This window comes from Mobula birostris, chromosome 29, assembly GCF_030028105.1.
Source record: "Mobula birostris isolate sMobBir1 chromosome 29, sMobBir1.hap1, whole genome shotgun sequence".
NCBI lineage: Eukaryota > Metazoa > Chordata > Chondrichthyes > Myliobatiformes > Myliobatidae > Mobula > Mobula birostris.
Window position 1 is genome coordinate 16,082,300 of NC_092398.1, and position 12,302 is coordinate 16,094,601.

The 12,302-nt window shown below is 37.9% G+C and overlaps 1 protein-coding gene and 1 pseudogene across 1 annotated transcript in view; both read left to right on the plus strand.

Moving 5' to 3' along the window:
* Positions 1 to 12,302, plus strand: part of LOC140189847 (histone H2AX-like) — an 836,563-nt pseudogene that overhangs the window by 615,347 nt on the left and 208,914 nt on the right.
* Positions 1 to 12,302, plus strand: part of LOC140189844 (immunoglobulin superfamily member 1-like) — a 78,344-nt gene that overhangs the window by 54,773 nt on the left and 11,269 nt on the right. The window contains exons 6-7 of the mRNA XM_072246150.1: positions 4,343 to 4,642; positions 5,762 to 5,851. Of these exons, the coding sequence (XP_072102251.1) occupies positions 4,343 to 4,642; positions 5,762 to 5,851 (390 nt within the window). The remainder of the gene's footprint in view (positions 1 to 4,342; positions 4,643 to 5,761; positions 5,852 to 12,302) is intronic.

A 12,302-nucleotide genomic window follows, 5' to 3' on the forward strand; every position in this document is an offset into this window, starting at 1 on the left:
GGTAAATGAAGTTAAGTGAAGTTCTTCCCTTTGGTTCAAGAACCTAATGGCTGAAGGGTAATAACTGCTCCTTAAGCTGGTGGTGTGAATCCTAACGGTCGAGTAAATTCTTCTCTGATGGCAGCACCGAGAAGAACGTAAGTACCACACTGAATAATGGCGTCCGTGGTGATTGATGCTCCTTTTCTGCGACAACTCGTCGTGCAGATGTGCTTTCTGGTGGAGTGTGCTTTACAACTGATGGACTGGGCCATATCCATTACTTATTGTAGGATGTTCTGTTCAAAGTAGTTCGTGTTTCCATGCCAGTCTGCAATGCACACAGTCAGTATACATTCCACAACACATTTATAGACCGTCGTCTAAGTTGTAGATGCAATGCCGAATCTTCGCGAATTTCAAAGAAAGTAGGGGAGCTGCTGTGCTTTCTTCGTAATTAAAGTTACATTCTGGGACCAGAACAGGTCTTCCGTAATAGCAACACTAAGCCATGTAACATTGCTGACCCTTTCCACCTCTGATTGTCTGATGAGGGCTAGCTCATAGACCTCTGGGTTCCTCCTCCTAAAGTCAATATTTAGCTCCTTAATCTTGATCATATTTTGCAACAGTTTGTCACTATGGCACCCCTTAGCCAGATTTTCAATCTGTCCTGTATGCTTAGTCGTCACCACCTTTGATTCGGTCTATAGCTGGAGGAGCGGGTGGTGCTGAGGAAACAGAGCGCCTGCAGAGAGACTTAGATAGTTCAGGGGAATAGGCAAAAAGTGGCAAATGAAATGCAATGATAGAAAGCGTATGGGCATGCGCTTTGGTGGAAGAAATAAACGTGCAGACAATTATTTACATGCGGAGAAGAATTCAAAATGCAGAGATGCAAAGAGACTTGGGAGTCCTTGCGCAAGATGCCCTAAAGGTTAACCTCCAGGTTGAGTCTGTGGTGAAGATGGCGAATGCAATACTACCATTTATTTCCAGAGGTATGGAATATAAGAGCAGGGAAAAGATGTTGAGGCTCCATAAGGCACTTGTGAGACCACACTTAAAGTATTCTCGCATTTTTAATTCTCTCCCTATCTAAATAATTGTCTGCCCGTTTATTTCTTCCACCAAAGTTCATGACCATACTCTTTCCATTATTGTATTTCATTTGCCAACTTTTTGCCTCTTCCCCTGAACTATCTAAGACTCTGTGCAGGCTCTCTGTTTCCTCAGCACTACACTCTCCTCCACCTATCAGCCAATGCTCTACACATGCTAGCAAATCCCATGTAATTCCATGGGCCCTTATCTTGCTAAGCAGCCTTATGTGCGGCACCTTATCAAAGGTCTTCTGAAAATTCAAGTACACCGCATCTACTACATCTCCGTTGTCTACCCTGCTTGAATTTTCCTCAAAAATTACAGTAGGTTAGTGTGGCAGGGGTTCCCTTTCAGGCAAACATGCTGGCGTTGGCCTATCTTGTCATGTGCCTCCAGGTATTCCGTAATCTCATCCGTAATAATCTATTCCAACAACTTTCCCGAAAGCTGATATTAGGCTAACAGGTCTACAGTCTCCTTACTGATGCCTTCCATCCATGTTAAATAGCGGAGTAACATTTGCAGTTTTCTATTAATTCAGTGCAATGCCAGAATTTATCGATTCTTGAAAGGTCATTTTTAATGCCTCTGCAATCTCTCCTGCTACTTCCTTCAAAACCCGAGGGTGTATTCTATCAGGTCCAAGTGATTTACCCAGCCTCCGACAATTAAGCTTCTTGAGCACCTTCTCAGTCTTAATTCCCACTGCACGTATTTCACCTCCCTGACACTTTTGTATGTCCGGTATACTGCAGATGTCTTCCACTGTGGAGACTGATGCAAAATAGGCATTCAGTTCCTCTGCCATCTCTGCGTCACTCATTGCAATAACTCCAGCGTCAGTTTCTATTGATCCTATAACTACCCTCAACTCTATTTTACCCTTCATTTGGAATATATCTGTCTTGTATTTCCCGTATTTTTCGCAGAAATTACAGCCATTGATTCCTGCTAGTGTCCCTTTCCAGGCATCCTTGGCTAGTTCCCCTCTCAAGTCATTGTAAGTTCCTTTATTCCATTGAAATACTGACACATTGGAATTCAGTTTCTCCTTCTCAAATTTCAAAGTGAACTCGACCCTATTGTGATCACTGTATCCCAGGAGTTCTTCAAATCTTAAGCTCTCTTATCACCTCCGGAACATTGCACAACACCAAATCCAGCACAGCCTATCCCCTCGTGGGCTCAGCAACAAGCTGTTCTAAAAAGTCATCCGTTAAACATTCCACAAATGCTCTCTTGTGAGTTTTAGTGCTGGCTTGGTTTTCCCAATAAACTTTCACGTTAAAATCCCCAACGATTATAATGACATTGCTCTTCTGCCACACCTTTTCGATCTCCTTCTGTAATTTTGTAATCCACATCCTGGCTGCTGTTTGGAGGCCTGCATACAACTACGATTAGGGTCCTTTTACCCTTGCCATTTCTTAACTCAACCCATAGATACTCTACATCTTCCGATCGTATGCATCCCTTTCCAATGATTTGATATTATTTCGTATACACACTACCATACTACCCACTCTATTTACTAACCTACTGTTCCGATACATCTTGGATATTCAACTCCCAATAACAGCCATCCTTTAGCCAACTTCAGAGATGGCCACAACGTCATATTGCTAATCTGTAGGTGGATTTGAACATCGTCCATTTTACTTCTTATTATTTAATCTTATCCTCTCCCCAGTTTCATTCTATATTTCGTGCTTTTTTTTCTGGACTCTGATAAAAAGCATACGAAATCCAAGACTTTTAAAGGTTTCGATGTGCTACTTTCATCTGCTTCCATGCCATATCTGTTAGGTCTGCTCCCGTTCGTATTCCGCAGCCTTCAAATGCATACCCCACCCAGTCAATAGGATTCACCTCCCACTCGTTTCAGGCTCATCATCTGCAACCCATTTAAGCCCTTTTCATCTACAGCCCTTGTTCACTCATCTGTACCATCCAGTTTAAATCACTTTTCCTCATCTTCACTCATCCTCCTTAAAGTTTGCCCTGCTGTCTGTTGTGTTCAGTTTCTGTTCGCTTCTGTTTTACTCCCCCTTGTGCCTTGTCTATTACGAATGATTTGGTTTGTTGCTAAACAGCCTCCCCTACCTTGCTTTGGGTCAAGCCTTCTCTGTATTTTATGACACTATTACATGGAGCTAATTTCCTGGTTTGTCTGGAGAACTATAAAAAAAAGCTGTAATCACTATTCACGAACTGCATTACTGCGTTATAGCCTGTTCATGTTAGATCTCCCTCATGCTCCGAATTCAAGCCGAATATTCATAAATGACTGCGATAATTACCATCCGCAATTTTCTGCTTAGGTGTTTCTGTCCTCGTGATATTTGTTTTCCAGTATCACAAGCCACATGAAATCCGATTTTTAAATATATCATCGATAGTATTTACTCCCTACAATCACAAGCACGTTCTGGTAGAATAGATATGGTGAGGATTATTCTGACAGTAAGGGAGTGTAGGACTGGAGAGCAAGTATGTGAAAGGATGTGGCGGTATCGAAGACTGTCCAATGCCATTTCAGGAGAAAGATTCAGAAAATGAAAGAGTTAACATATACGCAGTGTTTGAGACTCTGGGCCCTACTCACTGCAGTGTAAAAGAATGAGGTTCGTGTCCTCTCATTGAAAGATTTTGGACTTTGAAAGGTCTACGTAGACTGGATGTGCAGAAGATGTTTCCTATAGTGGGAGAGTCCTGGACTAGATGTCACAGTCTCAGAATAGAAGTATTGTCTTTTCAAACACAGATGCGGGGGGTGGGGGATATCTTCTTGCCGAGAGTGATGAATCCGTGTTATTCATTTACACAATTGTCTGTGGAGGCCGTCATTGGGTATATTTAAAGCGGAGCTTCATAAGTTCTTGATTAGTATGGGAGTGAAAGGGTGCGGTGGAAAACCAGGAGAATAGGGCTAAGAAGGATAATAAATCAGAGATAATGGAATGGCGGAACATACCTTATGGGTCGAATGATCTCATTTTTGCTCCTATGTCTTATGTTCTTATGTCTAGGTTCACCGAGTGAGTTGCGTGCCGCAGCTATCTATTTGTTTGTATGATTTGTTTTCTTCTCTCTCTGCACATTGGGTGTTTGACAGTCTTTTTAATGGGTTCTTTTAGGTTTCTTATTTTCTTACTCCCTATTGAAAGACGAATCTCAAGGTTATATAAAGATGGATAATTTATATATTTTGAACTTTGAACTTTAAATTCGATTTCCCTGTTTTTTGTTTCGTTGACAGATTTGCACAGACCAAGCATATCAGTAGCCTCCAGTCATGTTTTTCAAGGTGAAAACGTTACGTTTAACTGCACATTCATGAAATATATCTCGATCGGAACTTTCTACTTATACAAGAACGGCGTTCGATTAAATGACTCGGTTCCCCAGAGTGCTGATGCACAGAACAAATCAACAACTTTCACCATCCGGAATGTAGATACAGTAGATAGTGGAAATTACGCATGTGTATATAAATTACTGGAAGGAGATAAGCATCTACTGTCAGCGCCCAGTGATGCTGTGCTTCTCTCTGTGAGCGGTAAGTTGCATCAAACCAACCATACGGCTAAACTTGTTCTTCCAGAAGGGTGTCAACTGGAGAGAAAATACCTTTCAATTTCTTGTTGAATGTGACCTATTTTGCTCTCTTAAAATCAGTCAAATTATACCCCAGGCACTGGCTATCTATAACAACAGTCCCATTGGTCTACATGAGCGGATATTCTGGAATCTTCTTGAACTTAATGGGTCTTCAACTTACTATGAAGTTAACTCTTCATATGGTTAGATCGCCTTTCACCTACAGCTGAAACTGCCGTCTTGTTCTCCGTTTCTCCCTCTCTCTTTTTCATCTGCTATCCATCCCCACCATTCTTTCACCTCGTTCATGCTACATGAGCGTAGCAGTTACAGTGACGCTATGACAGTTCGGTGTTCAATTCCAGTGACCTCTGTAAGGAGTCTCTGTATATCTCCCCATAGAATGTGTGGGATTCCTTGGGTCCTCTGGTGTCCTCCCATAGTGCAAATACGTACCTGTTGCGTAACTTTTTTGTTATATATTATCCCGTGATCAGCTTAGAATTTAGTTGGGTTGTCGCGAGTTGCTGGGCGGTGTGGCTCGAAGGGCCGGAGGGGCCTACTCCGTGCTCTAGCTAAATAATGTAACATGATGCCCTTGATATCTACATTGGACTTTCCCACGTTTTTCATCGGCTTTTCCTCTGATGAGCTGTTTTTGAGTTGATAACGAAATTCCTTTTATATCAAAATGCTTTTGATAACGGCGAGTGTGTCAACGGTCTAGAACGTGTTACAAAGCATTTCTACATATTTTTCTTTCAGTAAACAAAAACTTATTAAAGAAATGACTGGACACAGGTGAGCACTGAAACAATGATTTGAGATTTTGCCTCCTTTGGGAATGCGCTATGACCCGAAAAGTAGATGTTTATCTTTCTGCTTGTCAGATATTTCAGCATATTCTTTGAGAACTACAGAACCCTGTGAATTCTGGCATTAACAGTTAGCCTCCGATAGGAGACTGGACAATTTGAAAATTTCTTCAGCAGATGCCTCACCTTATCCTGCATTCTTGCTGAAAGCATATGTCTGCAGCAGCTACACTAACATAATGTCGCCTATTTATCTGTTTTAGTAAAATCGATTCTGCCGTGGATTCCAGTTATACCTGTCGTGACCCTAATCTTAATGCTTCGAGTATTGGGCGTTTACTGCTGGGTACAAGGTAGGAGACACCTGCGAATGAGAACCAACTGTACAGCAAGCAAGAGGAAGATAGTTTCCTCTTTTTAAGCCCTCTTGCAACAGCCTAATTCTCATAGCCTAAATGTGGACCATAAGTGGCAATAAATTATGAACTACTATGCGAAATAAAAAGCATTAAATTTACAGAAGATTTAACATCAGGATACGCACTTTAAGGGCAGAAATTCAAAATCATAATCGGGTTTAATACCACCGGTATATGTCGTGAAATTTGCTAACTTTATGGCAGCTGTACTTGAAATGCATGAAAAATAAGCATAGAGAAAAAACTGTATTACAGTAAATATGAACACATATTTATGTGTGTGTCGATTAAATAGTTAAGTTAAAACGAATAGTGCAAGAAAAAGAAAACAGAAATAAAAACGTAGTGAGGTAGTGTTCACGTGGTCAATATACATTTAGAAATCGGATGGCAGAGGGAAGAAGCTTAATCGCCGAGTGTGTGCCTTCAGGCTTCTCGACCTCATTCCCGACCGTAGCAACGAGCAGAAGGCATGTCCTGAATACTGGGGGTCCTTAATGATGCGTCGCCTTCCTACGACACCGCTGCTTGAAGATGTACCCATAGTCGAGATGACTAATTTTATGTTTCTGCAACTTACTTCGACCTTGTGCAGTAGCGCCAGTTCATCCTCCATACCAGACCGTGATGCAACCAATCAGAATGACCTCCTCGGTCAATTTGCGGAAGATTTTGAGTGATTTAGTTGACAAACCCAATTTCCTTAAACTCCAGTGAAATTTAGCTGCAGCAATATATTGTGTAGAGGTTAGATCCTCAGAGATATTGACACCCATGGATTCAGAGTTACTCACACTCTCCACTTCTGATCCCTCTATGACGATTGGTTTGTGTACCATCGACTTATCGTTTTGAAGGCTGCAATCAGCTCTTTAGTCTTGCAGACGTTCAGTGCAAGGTTGTTGCTGCGACACAACTCAACAGACTGCAATATCTCGCTCCTGTACGCCCTCTCCATCTGAAAATATGCCAACTATAGTTCTATCATCAGCAAATTTATAGATGATATTTGAGTTATGCCTAGCCATACAACTATCATGTTATCAAAATGCAAACACCATCTTTTCAAAAGATATCTCTCAGAATCAGTCCGAATGTGGTAGGCAGCTTGGGTTTCCACACTTGTCACATCCATGTCAGGTAGGTGCATAACTTGGCCCCACTTTCATTTTGAGTATTTACGGCTTTGTCAGTTCACTATTTTATATAATCCGTTATCTTCATTGCACGCTCGATATACCCAGTAACACAGAAAATGTGTATCAAGTTATACACAGTTTCTCCCTCCAAAACACAAACACAGACACACACACACAATCACTCTCTATCTCTTTCTTTTTAAATCTTTTTATTGAATAAGTATACAAAAAGGTAAGCCATATAGGCACTAATACACTGTTAGAATATAATAAAATTACAGGAGATATTAATACAAAAAAAATGATACAAACAATGTAATTTAAACATAACGTACCAAGGTAACATAATAGTATACTAATTTATATATATATATATCTATCTATCTATCTATATATATATATATATATCAATAGAGAAAAGGAAAAAAAAAACAAAAAAACCACCGTGCAACCAACTAAAAGCAAAGCAAAGCAATGGGCTAACTTGCAACCAAACAGAGTTAAAAAACTTAAACTCACGTCCTCAATCCCGACCTCCATTAAAAACAGTAAAAAAAAAACAAGAAGAGTATATAAATATAGAGCAAAAAAAAAGGAGAAAAAATTACATTAAATGAAAATATTGAATAAAAGATCTCCAGGTCTGTTCAAACTTAAGTGAGGAATCATAAAGATTGCTTCTAATTTTCTCCAAATTCAAGCATAATATCGTCTGAGAAAACCAAAAAAAAAAACGTAGTTGGAGTGTTAAGCTCTTTCCAATGTTGTAAGATACATCTTTTCGCCATTAAAGTAAGAAATACAATTATTCTACGGGCTGAAGGAGAAAGATTACTGGAAATTTTAGGTAGTCCAAAGATAGCAGTAATAGGGTGAGGAGAGATATCTATATTCAATACCTTGGAGATAATATTAAAAAATGTTTCTCCAAAAAGTTTCCAGAGTAGGACAAGACCAAAACATATGAGTTAAAGAGGCTATCTGCCCCGGACATCTATCACAAAAAGGATTAATATGAGAATAAAAGCGAGCTAATTTATCTTTGGACATATGTGCTCTATGAACAACCTTAAATTGAATTAGGGAATGTTTAGCACAGATAGAGGAAGTATTGACTAATTGTAGAATCTGCCCCCAGTCATCCACGGAAATGATAGACCCCAAGTCCTGTTCCCAATCTACCCTAATCTTATCAAATGGAGCTTTCCTAAGTTTCATAATAATATTATAAATCATAGCCGATGCACCTTTCTGACATGGATTAAGGTTAATTATAGTATCTAAAATGTATGTAGCAGGAAGCATTGGAAAAGAAGAAAGTATAGTACTTAGGAAATTTCTAACTTGTAGATATCTAAAAAAATGTATTCTTGATAAATTGTATTTATTAGATAATTGTTCAAAAGACATAAGGGAACCATCTAAAAATAAATCCAAAAACCGTGAGATACCCTTAGTCTTCCAAATTTGAAAAGCACGATCCGTAAAAGAGGGAGGAAAAAATATGTTACCTAAAATAGGAATCGCTAGCCCAAATTGGTTAAGATCAAAAAAATTTCTGAATTGAAACCAAATACGTAAGGTATATTTAACTATCGGGTTAGATACCTGTTTAAGGCGTTTCAAATCAAAAGGAAGAGAGGAACCTAAAATAGAGCCAAGTGTATAACCCTGAACAGTTTGTAATTCCAATGCTACCCATTTAGGAATGGATAGTATATCCTGGTCAAGTAACCAAAATTTCATATGTCGAATATTAATTGCCCAATAATAAAATCTAAAATTAGGTAATGCTAAACCTCCATCTCTCTTAGCTTTCTGTAAACGTATTTTACCCAGTCTCGGGTTTTTATTTTGCCAAATAAATGAAGAAATTTTGGAGTCAATTTTATCAAAAAAAGATTTTGGAACAAGAATTGGTAATGCCTGAAATATATATAAAAATTTTGGCAAAAAAAACATCTTAACTGCATTAATACGACCAATCAAAGTTAAATATAAAGGAAACCATTTAGATGAAATTTGAATAATATGGTCAATTAAGGGTAAAAAGTTAATCTTAAATAAATCTTTGTATTTACAAGTAATTTTAATCCCAAGATATGAAAAATAATTATTAATCAATTTAAATGGAAAGTTATGATATAAGGGAAGTTGTTTATTAATCGGGAAAAGTTCACTCTTACTAAGATTTAATTTATAACCTGAAAAAAGACTAAATTCTGCTAATAGTTCTAAAACAGCAGGGATGGATTCTTGAGGATTAGAAATATATAAAAGTAAGTCATCAGCATAGAGTGATATTTTATGGGACTTTAAGCCCCGAGTTATCCCAGTAATATTTGGAGATTCTCGAATGGCAATTGCAAGATGTTCTAATGCAATATCAAATAATAAAGGACTAAGAGGACAACCTTGTCGAGTACCTCGAAAAAGAGGGAAAAAAGGTGAGCTTAGAGAGTTAGTACGGACCGAGGCCACAGGAGAATGATATAACAGTTTAATCCAGGATATAAATTTCGAGCTAAATTTAAACATTTCAAGCACCTTAAATAAGTAAGGCCATTCTACTCTATCAAAAGCTTTCTCAGCATCTAAAGAGATAACACACTCAGGAACATTTTGTGAGGGGGTATAAACAATATTTAACAGTGTGTGAATATTATAAAAAGAGTAACGACCTTTAATAAAACCCGTTTGCTCTTCCGAAATAATAAAAAGAAGTACTTTTTCTAATCTGTTTGCTAATAACTTAGAAAAAACTTTAGAATCAACATTTAATAAAGATATTGGTCTATAAGGTGCACATTGAGCAGGATCTTTATCCTTCTTTAATATTAGAGAAATTGACGCTCTATTAAAAGATTCGGGAAGTTTACCAAGTTTTAATGAAGCCTCAAAAACCCTACAGAACCAAGGGATTAATGAAGGTGCAAAACATTTATACAATTCTATGGTAAACCCATCAGGGCCAGGAGCTTTCCCCAAATTCATAGAGGAAATAACATTCTTAATCTCATCCGTGGTAATGGGAGTATCTAACATAGAAGACATATCCTGTGAAATCTCAGGGAAGTGTAGGTTATCTAAAAAATCATTCATATATTTAGAGTCTCGAGGAGACTCTGATTGATATAAAGAAGAATAAAAATCACAGAAGGTTTGATTAATCCCTGCATGATCAAGTATCAGTCGGTCATTTTGGTTATAATCTGATTAATTTGAGATTTAGCATAATTAGACTTCAATTGATTAGCCAACAGTTTGCCAATTTTGTCACTGTGTACATAAAATTCACTTCTCGTTTTCTTTAATTGGTTTACAATCGAGGACGAAAGTAATAAACTGTGTTCCATTTGAAGTTCAGTTCTTTGTTTATATAACTCCTCAGAGGGAGGTGTAACACATTTCTTATCAATTTCCTTAATCTTGTCCACAATTACCAACTCCTCCTGCTTCAGTTTCTTCCTCAAAGCAGCAGAATACGAGATAATCTGACCACGAATATAAGCTTTAAAAGTATCCCAAAGAATGTTCACAGAAATATCCTCTGTATAGTTGATTGTAAAAAAAAGATCAATCTGTTCATTCATAAAGTTAACAAAGTCCGAGTCCTGAAGCAACAGCGAATTAAAATGCCATTGTCTATTATTTTGTGTATTGGCCTGAATTTTAATAGAAAGCTTAAGTGGAGCATGATCCGAAATGGTTATAGAGTCATAAACACATTTAATCACTGAAGAAATAAGACGAGAGTCAATAAAGAAATAATCAATTCTTGAATAGGAATGGTGAACATGTGAAAAAAAAGAAAAATCTTTTTCCTGAGGATGCAAAAAACGCCAAATGTCCATCGACCCAGAATCAGAGAGGAATGAATTAATCAAAGTTGCAGATATATTAGGTAAGGTCCGTAGAGGAGCCGAATGGTCCAAAGCTGGAGATAAACAGGTATTAAGATCTCCCCTCCAGATCAATGAAAACTCATTCAAATTCGGGAACTGATTGAATAATGATTTATAAAATTCCAGACAGTCCATATTAGGAGCATAAACATTAACCAAAGCTACCTTTTTATTAAATAGTAGACCACTAACCAGTAGAAATCTACCATTCGGATCAGAAATAATATCATGCTGTATAAAGGTAACTGAGGAGTCTATAAAAATAGAGACGCCTCGAATCTTAGCATTGGAGTTCGAATGAAACTGTTGTTCCTTCCAGAATTTAAAAAAACGTAGTCTGTCCCCCCTCCGCACATGGGTCTCTTGTAAAAATAAAATTTGTGCTTTAAGTCTCCGGAACACTTTAAAAACGTTTTTCCTTTTAATAAGATGATTAAGACCATTAGTATTCCAGGAGACAAAATTAATAATAGACTCCATAAACCGTAAAGTCAACCCGCATCAAGGAGGATTGACGATAGGCTCGACCCATGAACCCGGAAAGGGAACAGAACAAATAAGAGATACCGGGAAGAAGAACGCAACCAATACTTCACTAGTGTACATAGCCCAAGAAGAAAGAAACTAAAACGTGAAGCCCCTCCCACCACCCCCCACTCCATGCTAAAGGCTAAATCTAACACAGACCAGCCAGAAAGAAGCAAGCACTAAAACTACCCCCATGACTTCTGGTATACGCTCCCTAAAAAAAGTATAAATATAAAAAAGAACAGCTAATTATAAAACAGTAAAAGAATAAAAAAAGGTAACTCAATTAAAACAAACACTTAATATAACAGAGAAAAAGCCAGAAAATATAAAAAAAACCGCAACAAACCCCAGACCCTATGAGTAAACAAAACAAAAAAAATGAGATTATTAACATAAACTAGTTATGAAAACCTATAAAACAAAGTAGATTTAAAAACTACAAAACTTAAGGCCTCAGAGGAAATACGTAAAATGACGGTGAGGAAATAACCACCCAGAATCCCCTGGGAAAAAGAAAGGAATGACGCAGATAGAAAGAAAGTTTAGCAACCATATTAAATAATCAAAAATAAACTTTTCTGCCCATATAAGGCAAAAAAAATTAAGATTGACAAATTCACAACCTCCGATCAAACGGAGATAGTTAAAAATTACGATTAAGATGTTGAAGGTGAAAATTGATCCAGATAACTCTGGGCATCCGATTGAGATTCAAAAAAACGGAGGGCTCTATCCAACGTACGAATCCTTAGACGTGCAGGGTAAAGCAGCGCTGGTTTTAAATCCATCTTGTGGAGTTCCGACATCACA